Source organism: Doryrhamphus excisus, chromosome 1 (genome assembly GCF_030265055.1).
Source record: "Doryrhamphus excisus isolate RoL2022-K1 chromosome 1, RoL_Dexc_1.0, whole genome shotgun sequence".
NCBI lineage: Eukaryota > Metazoa > Chordata > Actinopteri > Syngnathiformes > Syngnathidae > Doryrhamphus > Doryrhamphus excisus.
The window spans coordinates 14,913,773-14,930,371 of record NC_080466.1 but is presented as its reverse complement, the minus strand read 5'-3'; the positions used below and the strand labels follow the sequence as shown (position 1 = coordinate 14,930,371).

General features: G+C 48.9%; 3 protein-coding genes across 6 annotated transcripts; 2 read left to right on the top strand and 1 right to left on the bottom strand.

The window, feature by feature from the left end:
* Positions 1-485: 485 nt before the first annotated feature.
* Positions 486-14,324, bottom strand: taf5l (TAF5-like RNA polymerase II, p300/CBP-associated factor (PCAF)-associated factor). Of its 3 annotated transcripts, XM_058077807.1 has the most exons (7): positions 12,029-14,324; positions 11,818-11,948; positions 3,613-3,760; positions 3,121-3,265; positions 2,867-2,974; positions 1,356-2,116; positions 486-1,285 (listed from the first exon to the last, which is right to left on the bottom strand). In XM_058077807.1, the coding sequence occupies exons 4-7, from the start codon at positions 3,260-3,262 to the stop codon at positions 488-490; spliced, it is 1,809 nt and encodes a 602-aa protein (XP_057933790.1). In that variant the 5' UTR covers positions 3,263-3,265; positions 3,613-3,760; positions 11,818-11,948; positions 12,029-14,324; the 3' UTR covers positions 486-487. The 3 variants fall into 3 exon arrangements, with proteins under 3 accessions (XP_057933790.1, XP_057934597.1, XP_057934930.1); XM_058078614.1 differs by lacking the exons at positions 11,818-11,948; positions 12,029-14,324 and having other exon boundaries at positions 3,613-3,781; XM_058078947.1 differs by lacking the exons at positions 11,818-11,948; positions 12,029-14,324 and having other exon boundaries at positions 2,867-2,971.
* On the top strand, positions 4,538-11,666 carry nup133 (nucleoporin 133). 2 transcript variants are annotated; one of them, XM_058074541.1, is made up of 26 exons: positions 4,538-4,787; positions 4,987-5,096; positions 5,182-5,285; positions 5,379-5,612; positions 5,758-5,928; positions 6,012-6,167; positions 6,264-6,317; positions 6,445-6,515; positions 6,589-6,736; positions 6,821-6,971; positions 7,052-7,206; positions 7,276-7,367; positions 7,453-7,616; positions 8,380-8,474; positions 8,542-8,766; positions 8,837-8,959; positions 9,086-9,185; positions 9,257-9,520; positions 9,594-9,727; positions 10,293-10,451; positions 10,558-10,693; positions 10,780-10,898; positions 10,976-11,056; positions 11,134-11,198; positions 11,302-11,390; positions 11,465-11,666. In XM_058074541.1, the coding sequence occupies exons 1-26, from the start codon at positions 4,672-4,674 to the stop codon at positions 11,599-11,601; spliced, it is 3,453 nt and encodes a 1,150-aa protein (XP_057930524.1). In that variant the 5' UTR covers positions 4,538-4,671; the 3' UTR covers positions 11,602-11,666. The 2 variants fall into 2 exon arrangements, with proteins under 2 accessions (XP_057930524.1, XP_057931322.1); XM_058075339.1 differs by lacking the exon at positions 6,264-6,317.
* acta1a (actin alpha 1, skeletal muscle a) lies at positions 12,698-16,573 on the top strand. The gene is made up of 7 exons (XM_058079822.1): positions 12,698-12,948; positions 14,843-15,013; positions 15,099-15,423; positions 15,503-15,664; positions 15,754-15,945; positions 16,008-16,189; positions 16,276-16,573. Exons 2-7 carry the CDS (start codon positions 14,885-14,887, stop codon positions 16,417-16,419), a joined length of 1,134 nt encoding a protein of 377 aa, XP_057935805.1. The 5' UTR covers positions 12,698-12,948; positions 14,843-14,884; the 3' UTR covers positions 16,420-16,573.
* Positions 16,574-16,599: the final 26 nt, after the last annotated feature.

The following is a 16,599-nucleotide window of genomic DNA, read 5'->3' as shown; positions in this document are numbered from 1 at the left end:
TGTTCAATAAGGCTTCTGCTGTCATTCGGTACACAAATAATAATGCTGACGTTTGACTGACAGTGTCAAGAGAGCTAATATTTGGTACCTTTTTAGTCAATTAAAGTGATTTATTTACACAACAAAGACGGTTCTTGGTTGAAACAAAAGAACATGTGCGTCCTAGCTCTGATAAAGCATGTTCTATCAAACATAATAGAAAAATACACTTTGATATTTATTTACATTAGTTGAGGAGCATTGCACAATTTGTGTTGCTCAGTGCTGAAATATACAAACTTGTTCTCCAGAAGCCCCGCCCGCCGTCTGCACCTTTGGCGACAGAACATAATCAGTGCACCGAGAGAGGCCTCGAAAAAAACAACAAATCATAGACAGCAACTTTGCTTGTCATCGCATTCACTCAACCACGTTTGCGATGTTTGAATCCAATCCTAACTCTGTCTCATCCGTCAGCACGACAAAAGACTAAATGTTTGCTTTGCCACTAAGATTCTGTGTTATCGTGTGCGCTTCCGGTCACCAGCAGCAGGTTGCACGCCATGAACTGCACATTGAGCACGTTGCTCGTGTTCCCTGCGTACGAGCCCACCAGCTCGCCGGATGAGCCGTCCGTCGGCGTTCCGCCGTGAGAGCCGCGGACGTCCCAAACCCTGACAGAGTTGTCCATCGACGAGGACGCCACCAGGCTGCTGTCGGGGCTGAAAGACAAGCCGGTGACGCTGTCCGTGTGTCCCCGCATGTCCTTGAACAACGTTCCCGAGGCCAAATCCCACAGTTTGATTCTCTGGTCCTCGCCGCCAGAGGCAAGGTACTTCCCATTAGGCGAGAAAGCTAACGACAGCACGGGGCCGCGGTGGCCGGTGAAGAGGCGAACGGACGCCCCCTGCTGGGTGCTCCACAGCCGCACGGTTTTGTCAGTGGAGCCAGTGGCCAAGTAGTTGGAGTTGGGATGGAATTTGATGCAGTCCACATCCGCCAGGTGTCCGGCGTAGAGCCGTAGCGGGTACGTACGAGAAAAGGTCCAGAGGCGTGCCGTGCGGTCGTGGGAGCCGCTGGCGAAGTAGAGGCTGCAGGGGCTCACGTCAACGTCCCACACGGGGTACGCGTGACCCTGGTAGAGCACCGTATTGGTGAAGCTGCCCAGATCCCAGTAGCGGATGCTGGTGTCCTCGGAGCAGGTCAGCAGCCCGGAGCTGTCCGTCAAGAAGGCGGTTCGATACACGGGACCGCTGTGGCCGCGGAGCATCTTGATCTCGCTGCCCGAGGCGTCCTCCTCATCCATCTGAGGACACACAAACAGCTGAGATGCGTCCCACCAACAAGAACATAACGGCTTCCGATGAAGTACTCACTTCCTCCTCCAGCACGTCGCACGCCAGGTGGACGCGGGACACGTCGGTCACGTGCGGTTTGGCTTTGAGCTTCCGGGCACGTAGGCTCCACAGCTTGACGGTGGAGCTGTCGAAGCCGGCGGCCAGCAGCCGACTGTCGGCCGACACCTCGGCGGCGTTGAGGAGCTGCTCCGTGTGATGGAAGGCGTAGAAGCACACGGTGGTGAGCGAGGGGGGGCCCTCGTTGACCTTTTTGATGCAGTCCTGCAGAGCCTCCAGTGCCGCCTGGCTCTGTGGGATTCCAGCAGGGAGCTCCACCCCGTCCCCGCCCTCCGCACCGTCCACTCCCGCCCACGTGGAAGTCGAGTTGGGCGCACCGGCATTCCCGCCTGCTCCGCCGTATAACTGGTAGTCGGTGCGCCGTGAGACGCTCACCTCCAGCTTCAGGTGCGTACTGAGGACCCTGCAGATGGTGCTGTTGTCCTCGCTCTGCAGGTAGCGTAGCAGGTAACTGTAGGCGGGCTCCGTTAGATGTACCACAAACTTGTGCTCCAGAAAAGCATTGAGCCTGGGGTTGGCGGCCACGTCCTGACTGGTGAGGACGTGACGGAGCTGCTCGATGGTGGCACGCTGCTCGCTGTCCTGAAGGAAGGCGCCGTGGAAACGGCTGTAGAAGCCGTCAACTGCCCCCTTCAGGCCCAAGTGCACCATGTCCAGGTGGAAGTAGACAAAAAGCGGGTAGAGGATGCTGCTCACCTCCTTTGCCCATGATATGTCCGCTTCTGAAGGGCAAAGAGAGACAGCGGTTATCCACGTTTATATCGGGTCTTCAAATCAACTTTATTTGTATAGCACTTTTCCTGCAAACAATTGCAACACAAAGTGCTTTACAGAATTAAAAACAATTACCACAATTAAAAGGAAAAACAATTACTAAGAAAGCCCCTCCCTCCCACCCTCCATACTAGACACACACCCACCAACACACAAACACACACAATCGGGAGACATGGCATGGCACTGAGGATCAAGGAAACGCCACCTTTGGGGCCGTCTACACTGGGAGGAGCCGCAGGCCGTGCCATCGGGGAACCAGCACCTGGGCCCCCCGACTCCGACACACGGGCGGACCCCCACATTAAAAGGGAGGAACCCCCAGCCGGCCGGGTCGAAGGGACCCAAGGATGACACCCCCTCAGCAGACCCGACACAGCCCCCAGTGTGGAGGACCCCCCCTGAGGAAACACTGGAGTTAAAAGCTAAAGACTAAAAGCATAAAATAGGACTAAAAATATATTAAAACAGTTTAAAAATCACTAATTGTTTAGGAAATGACTTTACTACCACCGACAATTTCTCTTTTACTTGAACTATAATTGCAGTTTTGCCATGTAATTCAGAGCAATAAAACAACACCACCAACCACGATTCACGGCCATTACCCTGAACGCCTCATTAGAGCCATTATGTGTAATTAGTGGAGTTATGTGGCGAATGCAGAGAAACACAAGCAGCAATGCGGGACGTCATACCTGACAGGAAGCAGCGCAGCCTCGAGTACTGCAACTCATACTGCTGCGGGTCCGACTGACAAGGCGCTGCGGACACCACATTGGCGCAGCCTGACTCGGTCTGAACTGCTTGTACACACACACATATAAAAAATACACTCAGAGAAGTACACTTAAACTAAAACTATACAACTTAAAAGCGCAATAATCTAATAATGAAATGGTGCCACAGCACCACCTACTGTATCTTCTGTGGACTACACAAATGTACACACCTGTGAGGCCAGCAGCCATTTCCTCAGCTGTCTGGAAGAATTTGGCTGCTTTCAGGGAACCCTCAGTGGAGTCCACATACTGTCTCCTCTTCAGGTACTGGGCCACTGCGTACTGGATCTGCTCCGTGCGGACCCGCTTCATGACCTGTGGACAAACATCCCACGTCACATCAGGCAATAAAACAGGCGCCACTAAAATACGCTCAATGATGACGTCACTCTGATTGGATGGAGTGCTAACTCGGTGCACTGTCACTCAAGCACCCAACGTAGCCACCTAACTCCAAAACTTGTATAGAAACAATCAGTACATCTTGACATGGCGGATAGAATAAATAAACAACAGGAAATAGATACACACAATCAGTCTTACCGCTGTCATGTTTCAACGCTAGCTGAGCTAAAGGCTAATTTACAGCGGGCCCGGCGGCTTCAACTATACACGGGATACTTCCGGGTCTTATGTGCAAACGACGCGAAACCGGAACTCACTGCATATCGGTCAGGTCTTCAGCGATCCGGTACTGGTTTCACTCGACGCAGGTTCAGAACAAACAGGACGTGTAGTTTAGCTGTTTCTCCATCTCGGCTCTTCTTCTCCAGCTCAGCCTCCAGGTTGCTTCTTCTTCTGCTGCTGGTGCTGCTGGCGAGTACTTCATATTATTTTGAACGTCATTACCGCCCCCTATGCTTAGAGATGGGAATAGCAACAACTCCTGATGCATACTGCACTGTAGACAGATTGAGCCGGAAAATATTTGGACATCAAGTACAAATTATTTATCACATAAAAATAATTACTTAACAATGCTTAACAATCAATATCTTTCTTAAATAAGTATTAATATAATCGGTACTATAGGTTTTCCTTACAGGATGAATGGATAGACAAACAAGTATTGACCTGGATGCACTGCTCACATTGCTATGATATGCTGTGATGTGATGTATTAACCAGCATTTGAAGTTTTTGGTTATGGTTCAATTCTGTCACATCACCTCTGAGCAGATACTCCGAGGGTCCTGGCATTAGTTATGGCATTTTGTTACATTAAATATGTAAATATTTGGTGTGTATTGTAATTAACCACTTATACTGTTGGAGCAACAACATTGAGAGTAGTCTAAGGAACTCTATAGTACTACAGTACTATTCTATACTACTATACTAGTACTACAGTACTACATGATCCTGTCAATAATTGTCACTGAGCCCACCTGAATCACGCGGAAGGTAAACTTCCCCCCGTTTTAGTGTCTGTAATTTAATATAGAATATTTGCCACATTATTTGCTAAATTTTTTTAATAAAATTCAATAATTGTGAAATTCCTTCCTTTACTTTGACCCTTTAATGCTATTTGAAAAAAAGTGTTTCTTTAAAAAATGCTCGAGCGGGTCCTACTGCTGTAACATGTTGATGACGTCACTTACAAGCGACTTCGCGCGCTGTTTTGGAGAAGCGTAGGAGCGGAAAGAAAAGAAGACTTTTAGATTAGAAATCGTTTCTTCTTCTTTCGGTCATTGAGCCTGAAGGCCACCGGGGCAGGGATGTTTTCTCCGCGTACCGGCCCGAGTTCGGCCCGCAGGCAGCAGAACAGAACACCGGCCAGGAGAGCGTCCAGTAGCCTGATGCTCACCCCGCGACGGACGCCTCTGTCGGCGAGGTAATGAAACTTAGGAGAATTAACTCCGTTTACGTTGTTTATAAATACCCACATGTGTTTGAATCAAAGGGAAAAAAATAACACACACACACAGAGTTAATTGTTGTTACATGTTGTCAGCCCCCAAGATGGCTAAATCAATGTAACCAACAATGTCATCCAAGTTGTCTTCTTATGAGACATGACTGTGTGTCGGCAGGCCGACACCAGGTCGTGAGCAAAGCCACGCCGACTGCCTCAGCTATGACGTGCAGACGTTTGGCTCGTCGCTGCCGGTCAAGGTGATGGAGGCGCTGACCATGGTCGACGGTAAAGCGAAGCTGGATCTCCTTCCGTGTAGATCGACATGTGTGTTTTGTCTGTTTGTTGACGTCTTCGTCCACATTCTCTCCAGCTGAGGAGCCCATTTCCGTGAAGGTGAGCGAGAGCGGCTGGGCCTGGATGGTTTGTGGTGACAGACTCATCATCTGGAAGATCTCCCAGAGGGCTGTGGCTAAGGTGGTCCTTTTAAGTTGCTTGGCGCTCAAAGCAGTGTCCCGTTCAGATGGAATACTGGTCGCTTGACAGCACGACTTTCTTGTCTTGTTGCAGCTGTGTGTGTGTAAGGAACTTCAGCTGCCGAACAGCCAGTACGATTACACGGCCGACCTCGTTGCCGTGACATCCATAGCCCCTTTGGAGACTGCGGCGGTCCAGGCCATCTCAGTCCTGGCCGTGGCGGCCGAGGGAACCGCTCGTTTGTGGCCCAGCTTGTCTCAGGAGGGAAATTACACAGAAACCGACCTGGACCTGGGAGACCTGTGCTCCTTCGTGGTGGCGGTCGCTGTGAGTGTCGCTGCTATTATGGGATTTCTTTGTAGTCACAATTAGTGGATGCATGGGGGGGGTAATAATGGCGTTCCTCTGTTAAGGATTAAGCATTGATGCTACTGAGGTGACGCATTTAAGCTGGTGGTCTTCCTCCCCCCAGGGTGACAGCTTCATCGTGTCTTCGGCTATGAGTCGCCACATGAGAGTCGGTGCGGATGCTTCCGGAAGACTGCAGTACCGAGCTGTGCATCAGGGCCAAGGTGTGCTGTCAGGCATCGGACGCCGAATGTCCAGCCTCTTCGGCATCCTTTCGCCACCTGCCAACGACACCGTGAGTTCCATGTTCTTCAGAGCATACGGACATCACATGGAAGACGGTGAAGTTTCTGAAGCTGTGTGTGTGTGTGTGTGTAGCTCCACAGTGTGCTGTGGGTGGGCGAAACCGGCTCTTTCTACACGCTGACCAAATCCCATTTGAGTAAATGGGAAGTGGACAAGAACTCGGAGCAGCAGACGGTCAGCTGGGATGCCCAAAGAGCTCTGACTGAGAGCATCACCAACGCCATCCTGGTTAGTAGACCAATCCAATCCAGGGTTTCGTGACACAGCTGATGTTGTGTAGTTAATAATTAAGTGATTAAAATTATTTGTCATGAAAAAATGCAGATGCAGCAGCGGCACGATACAGCGGCGGGAGACCCATGCATGTCCACAACACAGGTTTCCTCCGCCATTTTGTTTTTTTTTCCATAAATGACTCTCTTCAGGCTGGTGGCTTGAATGCACTTGACACCCTGCAAGCTAAGCTAGGGAGTATTTAAGACACTCAGTGTTTTGCCTCTACCAGGGCCCCAAGAGCAACTACGAGGAGAAGCGTGATGAAGTCAACGTGAGCTTTTTGGACATGAAGCACGGCCAGTGAGTGTTTTTTCTTTGCTCTCCTTCAAACAATGTCATCAAGTCTAAATTGAACCGTCCGCTGTGCTTCCAGAGCCGGATTGGTGGTTCTGGCGGCCGCCTGGCACCCATCAGACAACCCATGCCAGGTCTACTTTTGCCTGGTCACTTTGCAGGATCTGGGTGCTGCCATCTCTAACCAGTTCACCGTGGAGGTCACCAAATACAACCCCGTCTTCCAGGTGGGCTCCCATGTGGCTTCCGGTCACAATAACTAGTCTGTTAATCAGACCGGACCTAATTTGATATTGATCATGTTTTGTCAGAGCGAGGCAGAACTGCAGTCCACACGTCTCATGTTGCCGCCTTTTCCCGGCCTCACCGCTTTTATCTACAACGAGGAGCTCGTCTTCGCCTGCTCCACAGGAAGCAGCAGGGGGGGGCTTCCAGACGAGAGGATCCATTTTAGCTCACCCGGTGGGCATCTTGACACAGCGATGTTGTCCTGTTGGCTTTGGAGGTCTTGCAGTCCGACGTGACTATGCGCGTCTCTGCAGGTGACGGTGTGCGTGGTGGCGGATGCTGCACCAACCTGCCCATCTTCTTCTCTCAAAACAGTGGCCTGGTGGCTGTGGTGGCCCGGGAGAGCACCTCCATTCTGCCGGAGACCGTGGAGGACTCTCTGTGCTCGTCTCTGGCAGCGGCACCGGAGGTAAAACGACAAGATCCAACCCCCCTGTAGCTCAGAATGAAGAGTTCTTAAGACTTGTTCCTGTTAAAGGTGTCCATGATGGAGCAGCCAAGCCAAGCTGAACCTGTAGCTCAGGAGGACAAACCAAAGATCTTGAAGGCAGCCTTTTTGCAGTTCTGCCGGTACCGAACTACTTTAACCGAGATCTGCTCTCAGTATGATGCAATAGCTACAACTATAACCAACATGTTGTTAATCCAACCTCAGAAATGACCTTCTGGGTGCTCAGACGGTCACAGACGAGCTTTTCCCAGCGGGCGGCGATGCGGTGGAGGGAGGTGAGCTGGATGCCATGGTGATCCAAATTAACCTGGACCTGCTGGACGACTACCCGGCCTCCGACCCTCGCTGGGCCGAGTCTGTACCTGACGGTGAGGATATACGGACATACGCCCCGCTTTTACTTATGTTTTAACTGTGTATTAACGAATGAATGAGGTATTTTAATGTTATTTGAACTTTTACTCTGTTTACTTGCTTTATTCAACTCCATTCTTCTGTAAAGTGTCTTTGAGTATTTTGAAAAGCGCTATACAAAATGTATTATTATTATTATTATTATTATTATATATGAGGAGGTTGCATCATTGTTTAGACATTTTGTCTAAAAATGCACTCCCCCCTCTGTTTTCTTTTTTCTTCTTTTCTATCCCCTCCTGCTCCGGTCTGACCACTCCAAATTTACAAAACATTCATTCATTCATTCATTCATTCATTCATTCATTCATTCATTCATTCATTTTCTACCGCTTATCCTTACAAGGGTTGTGGGGGTGCTGGAGCCTATCCCAGCTGTCTTGGGGCAAGATGCGGGGTACACCCTGGACTGGTGGCCAGGCAATCACAGGGCACATATAGACAAACAACCATTCACACTCACATTCATACCTATGAACAATTTGGAGTGGCTAATTAACCTAGCATGTTTTTGGAATGTGGGAGGAAACCGGAGTACCCGAAGAAAACCCACGCATGCACGGGGAGAACATGCAAACTCTACACAGAGATGGCCGAGGGTGGAATTGAACCCTGGTCTCTTAAGGCTATCATGCATCAGGAAAAATCCATCTAAATTCACAAAGAGTGACAAAAAAGTCACAAAAGGCCCCATGGACATAATAAATGTTCTTACAGAGAGCGCTGGCTTCCCGCTGACATCCCTCATCATCCTCCACCAGCTGGAGGACAAGATGAAGGCCCACAGTTGCTTCATGGACTTCCTTCTGCAGGTACGCACCCCGTATGTTGGGGGTCATATGATGCTTCCGGCCCACTAATGCTGTGGTTCCCCATCAGGTGGGTCTACTGGACCAACTTGGCCAAGTGACGGTGCGCTCGTCTCCCATGGCGACGCGGCTGCTTCTGTGCGAGCACGCCGAGAAGCTGCAGGCGGCCATGGTTCTGAAGAACCGCCACACCAAACACGGGGAGGTGGTGAACCGCGCCATCGCCGCTGTGCTGCACAGGAACAACGCTACAGTTGCCCCCAGCCTCACTGTGGCCGACGTCTTCTTCAGGGAGGTGAGAGGCGGCACCAGAACCTCTGACAAGGTTGGAAGGCGTGGATCACTCACGCGTATCTTCATGGCAGGTGTCGCAGATCTCTTCCATCTTTGATTGTCTGCTGGAAGAGGAGGAGAGGAGCATCAGGGAGAACCCGGTGGACTCGGTGCAGTGGGCCGAGGTGGTTTTGACCGTCAATGCTATTGTCAAGGTGAGTGCGTCCTGATCCCTTCTCATTTATGTGATGTTTTCAGCAGGTCCTTCACAATAAAAGCATGAAAGAAGATGAATGAGTGAGGCAGTGAGAAGGTTCTAACGAGTGTTTTGGTCGGTGCAGGACATGCTTCACGCTGCTTTGCAGTACCGAGAGACCAAAGCGTCTGTGTACAGAGCTTCTGAGAATGCTGCTGCGGAACCAGAGTACATGCCGTGGACAGGTGAGTCCTGCTGCTGCTGCTCCTCCCACACGCTTGTCTGATCTGTGCTCCTTCTCCTCCTCCTCCTCCAGCGTTGGGAGGCGTGGGCGGCGTCCGCACGTTCATCTCGCGCCAACACGAGCTCATCCTGCGCTCCATGTATCCGCACGCCGACTCGGAGCTGCGCAGCGTCCTGTGCGAGCAGCTGGTGGCGCTGTTGGACTTCTACCTGGGGGGTTACGTGGCCCAGCTGAACTCTCTGCAGCAGCAGGCGCCCACTGGCGCCCAACAGGAGCGCTACAACAGCCTGGAACTGGAGTACAGCCAGCGCCGATCCGAGCTCCTGGCGCCGCTCCGTGAGTGGATCGTGACACTCGGTGTCATGAAGCACACGCGTGTTTTGGTATCAACCGGTGGTCTCTGTTGCAGTGGAGCTGGGTCAGTACCAGTGGGTGGCGGCGCTGGCTGAGAAGTACTGTGACTTTGACATCCTGGTCCAAATGTGCGAGCTGACCGACAACCAGAGCCGCTTGCAGCACTACATGAGCAAGTTTGCACACCAGGTGAAACTGCAGACTTTATTACAGTAAACCTCGGATATATCGGACTCTGATATATCGGAAATTCGCTCACAGCGGACAGATAAAAAAGAACCGATTTTTCTATAATGCATTTCCAATAAAAATTCATTGCATATATCAGATTTTTTATAACGGATTTCGCCTATTTCGGACAAAATCTCCAGTCCCGTTCCAATGCATTTCCATTAAATTTCCCTCACGTATATCGGATGGCCGCATCGTGGCTCTCCGATTCGCCGAATCGTGACAGGCCGCTATACGACGTCATTTGCAGCGTTTGCAGCGTTGCCTGCGCGTCCAGGTACATTGGAAACATAGTCAAGGAAGTGCCTTTTTATAACGGATAAAATCCGATTTACGCATATACCCGATATAAATCCGATATATGCGTAAAACGGACATTTTCCGGTATACGCATATAACGGATTTCGCTTATATCGGACAAAACCAGTGGGAACAATTGGATCCGATTATATCCGAGGTTTACTGTATTAATCTTCTGACCAACACCAGATGTGTCAGCTGACATGTTGTCATGTTTAAACAGAACTTTGCTGACTTCCTGTTTCGCTGGTACATGGAGAAAGGGAAGAGGGGGAAGCTTCTGTCCCAGCCGGTCGCTCAGCACCAACAGCTGGCCGGCTTCCTGCAGGCCCACCAACACCTCAGCTGGCTGCATGACATCCACGTGCATGACTACCAGAGCGTACGCTCGCCTTCGCTCTTCTTTTGTGGATGTGTTGCGGTTTCGTTTTGTTGCATTGTGAGCAAGTATGTCGTTTGTTTGATGCCGCCTATATATGTGTGCACAGGCCCACGGCACCCTGTCCAAGCAGGCCAGCATGGAGACACGTTACTTCGCCAAGAAAAAGACTCTCCTGGCTCTCAGCAAGCTGGCGGCACTGGCGTCCAACCTTCCGGATGATGAGCTGGGAAAACAAGTTGAAGGTAAACGTGTGAACACCAGGCTCGGACTCTGGTCTAGTAGCACTCCCGGCTGACGTCTCCCGCCCCCCCAACCTGTGTCCCATCAGACGTGGTGGAGCAGGAGCGCTTCCTGCTCCACCAGGAGACGCTACCCAGGCAGCTTCTGGAAGACAAGCAGCAGAATCCCGACACCATGCCCCTCCTCAGCGCTTACAACCTGATCCAGGTGAGCTAGCTCGCATCCTGGTACCACTGATGCCTCGGGACCCCCACCGTGAATAATCAATCGGCTTGTTTGTGCAGCTTTACATCTGTGACGACAACCGCAGGGCCAACGAGTATGACTTCAAGAAGGCGTTAGATCTCCTGGAATACATCGACCAGGTCACTTCCTGTTCTTCACGGCGTGTTTTAGACGCTTGCCTTTGGAGACGGCTTCAATTTCTCTGTTTTTTGAGCAGGAAGATGACCTCGACATTGACGCGCTCAAGTGTGACATCTTTGGAAAAGTTCTCAGGAGGGACGAGTAAGATGTTTTGGGGTTTTTTTTCTTCAAGTTTGGCATCAGTGTGACCACGATGAGTATTTGGCTTTGATCTGATTGGCTGATCATGTTACTCCGTCCCCAGCTGGTCCTCTTCTGACGCCAACGATGACCCTCTGGAAGCCGCCAAGGACAGCATCTTTGTCAAGATCCTGCTCAAGCTCATCGAAGAAGGTAAGAGATGCGACTTTTAAATCGTTTCAAGATGTCCTTTCTTCGCTCCACGTCCACTTGTGGTTGCGTTTCAGGTGTTCCTCTACAGACGTACCTGCCGGACGTCAAGGACCTGCTGGAGCTGGAAGAGCTGAGCAGTTTCAAGTCCAAACCTTACTTTGAATTTGTGCTGAGAGCAAATTATGAACATTATCTGCAAGCGCAGATTTGACCGTATCCTGTAAAATACACTACTTGTGTACTTTTCCAAATAAAGGTTTCTAGGTTTTTTTTGTATTTGGATGCCTGCTTGTTTGTGACAAGCAGGCACAATGACAAGTACTACAGCCGCAGGCAGACTTGAATGCGCAAACATAAAAACTATTCCGACACATCTTTGAATTTAGTGCTCAACTGGCTAAAATGTATTTACTTAAACATGACTCACTGAGGAGGAGACATCTCATTTCTGCTGCTGGATGACGAGCCTCCTATAAATGTTTGGACAACTCCGACTGGGACTGGCAAAGTGATCCTTGATCCACTTTCACGCTCCACTGTGCTCGACACTCCTACCTCCTAAAAATAGCGGAAGCAGGTTATATTGGAGCTCATGATAATAGATTTAAAAATGACAATAGACTAGTTAAAATACTGACCTTGTGTGTCAGCAGCTGGATAAACAACACCAGGCTTCAGTTTGTTCTCCATTTTGTTTGGGAGGAATTAGTGTGCAGCTGTCTGCTGGAGATCTGTCTTCTTTTAGACGTCACTTAAAAAGCATCCTCATGCGCTCAGCATTGTGCCGCAGTCCGGGTAGCAGTGTGCTACTTTTGTTTTTATATTAAAATGATGCATCATATGAACAACAGTAAGTATGTTGGTCCTATATTCATGTAGTGATGAGTGCCTTTGCAGGAAAGCTAATGGCCACCAGGGGGCGATAATTGAATTATGCTCTATGACCTCACTATGTTTTAATGTTATTAACATTATTAACTGTTGTTTTATATGTTTAATATTATTGTTCATTCTATAAACAGCCAATATTGGCCACACAACACTGTAGATGACGAAATATGAAAACCAAGCTAACAGTCATTATGTATTGTGTGTATTAAGTTGATATCATTCATAACATTTCACTTAGATTATTTTTTAGCTTAAATTAATTAGAAAATGACGTCTTCAAATGTGAGCTGGTCCCCTAATTGTCGTTATATATCAATGTGTTAAAAGATGCTATTGCAACCTCATAATATGACTAATGTAAAGAGAGCGAGAGAGAGTGTGTGTGTATGTGCCTTCCTTCCTTACACGGCCAGGGGAGAACCACGGTGGTCTCGCGGGGGTCTTCGTGTCCATGTTTGGGCCGTACACTGCATCCATGCGTGCGGCGACCAAATATGGAGGCAGCAGCGGCAGAATTCCAGAGGAATCCTCGGACATTCCGGGCGTTCGTCGGCGGGGAAGACAAACCTCCGAGGCCGCCTATAAGACAGCCGAGCCGGGGGGCCGACTGTCATTCCTTCGGCGACCACCGAGATTTCAATTGACTCACGCCGGGACACAACCCGAGGTAAGCGGCTGACAGGAGAAAGGTCTTGGGGGGAAATGACTAAAAGGTTAGTAAAAGTCAGTTTTAATGAGCAACAAAGCGACTCGTTAATGGTGGACGATAGTTTCACTTGGATGCATTTACCCACTCGCGAAAATGTTACAAACATGCGAAAAGGCAGGTTTTTAAAGACGATATATACTTTTTTTCGCTCACGTTTGCCTGCTGTCTACTATTATAGCTACCTTCATTTAATACAATTGACTAAAAAATACTTGTGTCCAAATGATTGCCGGCATAGGCTATGTTCACTGAGCAACACTTGAACGCCTCAGTAGCCATGTTTACATGAGGAGTCTCCATGCACCGCTATAGTCAAACAGCATAGTCAATGGGGCATGCGCAGTAAAGCGTAAACATCAACATCACGTGCCGGCTTCCCCGAGTTTTTCTTTCACTTGTTGGAATAACTCCATATTTCGAGTAGTTTTTCGTCCCTCCAGCCTTGAAAGTTAGTTTGGATCATAAACAAACTTTCAACGACAGTCCAGTTCCGATTGCTCGCCTCCATTTTTAAAACTGAAGACGGTCTCGAGCTTGCTGTTACGTCATATCTGAGCATGCGCTGAAAGAATGCACCCGGGATAAATGTAAACAGAAAAAGATACAATTGTTGCTGTGGTACAGGGGTTCTTAAACTTTTTGATGTCGAGGCCCGATTTTGTCATTGGCCCGGGGCCTATTAAATATTAACACTATAGATTTAATTGATCTCATCAATTTGTTTTCACTCATTAACCAAATCTACTCACAGTTTAACAAGCTAACAAGCTAAAACCGGAATAAAGTTTAATGAATAACATGACATGTGATCATCACGAAGATGATTAAACCCATCTTAACTTTTGCTAATAATTCATGGAACAAATCAAGCAATAAAAATGTGAAGGCTTAAGTCTGGTTTATTAATAAAAAAAGACCAATATTTAGATTTTAGCTTTAGATAGCGTCATGTCACACTCCACGCACTGCCTCGCTTCCTCTATTTACAAAAGTCAGGATTGTACTTACGTAAAAAATGTCGTCTTTTGGGGGGAACTGGCACCACTTTAGTCTTCATTTTTTGTTTTAAGAACTTCACCATTGCTAGTTGTAGTTGAATGTCTTCTTCGGATCTTATGTGAGCTTGTTAAACAACTGACTGACACACTACCGCCACCATCTGGTCGGAAGCCGCACTGTTATTGATCGTCTTATGGATAGCAAACAGTAGCTATGCTATGCTAGCCTACCTCTGGTGTCTTTAGGTGAAAACCTACTACCCAGTCCCACTGGTGCAAAACTCAAACGTTTTCGCAGCCCTATAGGTGGCGCTTGAGGTCCAAGTTTGAGGTCCTATGGTTAAGAATCACTGCTGCAGTAAACCATACACATGGATAAACGCCCTCATCTAGCACTGAGCCGTACGTCAACGTCGTCACCATATTGAAAAAAAAAACGTGATTGTGATTGTTTTTGGTGTGTTTTTGGTTTCCCACATATATTAGTACGTGTGTGAATGTATAAATTAGACGAACTAAATTAAATTTGTTTGTAGAAAGGCGCTAAAATGGCGCTAATACATTAACTTGTATTCATTTACAGCCAGCCTTGACACATCCAATATGGCGGCGACATTGATGTATGGACAGTAAAGAGTTGTTCAATGGCAGCCATCTTGTAAACAACACAAGAAGACTTCAAAAATCATATAAATCTGTTTTTTTTTATTCAACTTTGCACTTTTATTCTCTTATTAACTGTTCACATCTATTAAGTTGTTACTGTTAATTAATAGAGAAATACTTGTTTTAGCTACTGTTTTAGCTACTGTGCTAACTACTATTTTTATAAAATGTGTTAATGGAAAATATAGGAATTGTAATATACTGCTGAGTTTCCTGCAAAATCGGACGCCATGTGTGATGACGATGAGACCACCGCCCTCGTGTGCGACAATGGCTCCGGCCTCGTCAAGGCAGGCTTTGCCGGAGACGACGCCCCCCGCGCTGTGTTCCCCTCCATCGTGGGGCGCCCCCGTCACCAGGTTGGCCTCATCGTGCTGTTTAAATACCTTACTAGAATATTTTAGACATTTTCCTGCCTCACGACCTGGACGCTGCTCCCCGCAGGGTGTGATGGTGGGCATGGGCCAGAAGGACTCCTACGTAGGCGACGAGGCCCAGAGCAAGAGAGGAATTCTGACCCTGAAGTACCCCATCGAGCACGGCATCATCACCAATTGGGACGACATGGAGAAGATCTGGCACCACACCTTCTATAACGAGCTGCGCGTGGCCCCCGAGGAGCACCCCACTTTGCTGACCGAGGCGCCGCTCAACCCCAAAGCCAACCGCGAGAAGATGACCCAGATCATGTTTGAGACCTTCAACGTGCCTGCTATGTACGTTGCCATCCAGGCCGTGCTGTCCCTCTACGCCTCGGGCCGTACCACCGGTGAGAAAGTAGCTTTTTTATTATTATAAAACTTTATTTCACAATAAAGTTTTCATGGTCTTTTTGGGTCTCCTTTCAGGCATCGTTCTGGACTCTGGTGATGGCGTAACCCACAACGTGCCCATCTATGAAGGCTACGCTCTGCCCCACGCGATCATGCGTCTGGACCTGGCCGGTCGCGACCTGACTGATTACCTCATGAAGATCCTGACTGAGCGTGGCTACTCCTTCGTCACCACAGGTAAGATCTCGATACTGACAGTGAGTCCCGTCACGTCCAGCAAGCTGCGGTGCTCTCAAGATGATGTACGTGTTTGTTCTCCTCCGCAGCTGAGAGAGAGATCGTGCGCGACATCAAGGAGAAGCTTTGCTACGTGGCTCTGGATTTCGAGAACGAGATGGCCACCGCCGCCTCCTCCTCCTCGCTGGAGAAGAGCTACGAGCTGCCTGACGGTCAGGTCATCACCATTGGCAACGAGCGCTTCCGCTGCCCCGAGACTCTCTTCCAGCCCTCCTTCATCGGTTTGTACCACAGGACCTTCTTCTGACAAAGAACAAAGGACAATAGCATGTTCTTGTTGCAGGCATGGAGTCTGCTGGCATCCACGAAACGGCCTACAACAGCATCATGAAGTGCGACATCGACATCCGTAAGGACCTGTACGCCAATAATGTGCTGTCTGGAGGCACGACCATGTACCCGGGTATCGCCGACCGCATGCAGAAGGAGATCACGGCACTGGCTCCCAGCACCATGAAGATCAAGGTGCTCATCTTTAGAAACGGCAGAAAAAAGGATGAGGAGTCGTAAGATGATGTTTAAACCACAACAACCTCTCCTTGCCTCCACAGATCATCGCCCCCCCAGAGAGGAAGTACTCCGTCTGGATCGGCGGCTCCATCCTGGCCTCGCTATCCACCTTTCAGCAGATGTGGATCAGCAAACAGGAGTATGATGAGGCCGGACCCTCCATCGTCCATCGCAAGTGCTTCTAAGTGCCTCCTCAGTCCACATGTACATATGTTATTTATTCCTTTTTATGAGCATGATGGTGTGAATGCGAAACAGAAGAACGTGTCTTCTGAGTGTGCAAGCAACTGCCCGGAACATTAAAAAAACATGCAAAAAGACCAAAAACAAGAACATATCAAAGGAAATAAAATACTTTTATTTTC

Coding starts and splice junctions, on each gene's coding strand:
- acta1a (XM_058079822.1), top strand. CDS start 14,885: ATGTGTGATGACGATGAGACCACCGCCCTCGTGTGCGACAATGGCTCC. Junction 15,014..15,098: donor TGGGGCGCCCCCGTCACCAG/GTTGGCCTCATC, acceptor TGCTCCCCGCAG/GGTGTGATGGTGGGCATGGG. Junction 15,665..15,753: donor CTACTCCTTCGTCACCACAG/GTAAGATCTCGA, acceptor TCTCCTCCGCAG/CTGAGAGAGAGATCGTGCGC.
- nup133 (XM_058074541.1), top strand. CDS start 4,672: ATGTTTTCTCCGCGTACCGGCCCGAGTTCGGCCCGCAGGCAGCAGAAC. Junction 7,368..7,452: donor GCCTTTTTGCAGTTCTGCCG/GTACCGAACTAC, acceptor ATCCAACCTCAG/AAATGACCTTCTGGGTGCTC. Junction 8,960..9,085: donor CCGTCAATGCTATTGTCAAG/GTGAGTGCGTCC, acceptor TGGTCGGTGCAG/GACATGCTTCACGCTGCTTT.
- taf5l (XM_058077807.1), bottom strand. CDS start 3,262: ATGAAGCGGGTCCGCACGGAGCAGATCCAGTACGCAGTGGCCCAGTAC. Junction 2,975..3,120: donor AATGGCTGCTGGCCTCACAG/GTGTGTACATTT, acceptor TGTGTGTACAAG/CAGTTCAGACCGAGTCAGGC. Junction 1,286..1,355: donor GCGACGTGCTGGAGGAGGAA/GTGAGTACTTCA, acceptor GTGTGTCCTCAG/ATGGATGAGGAGGACGCCTC.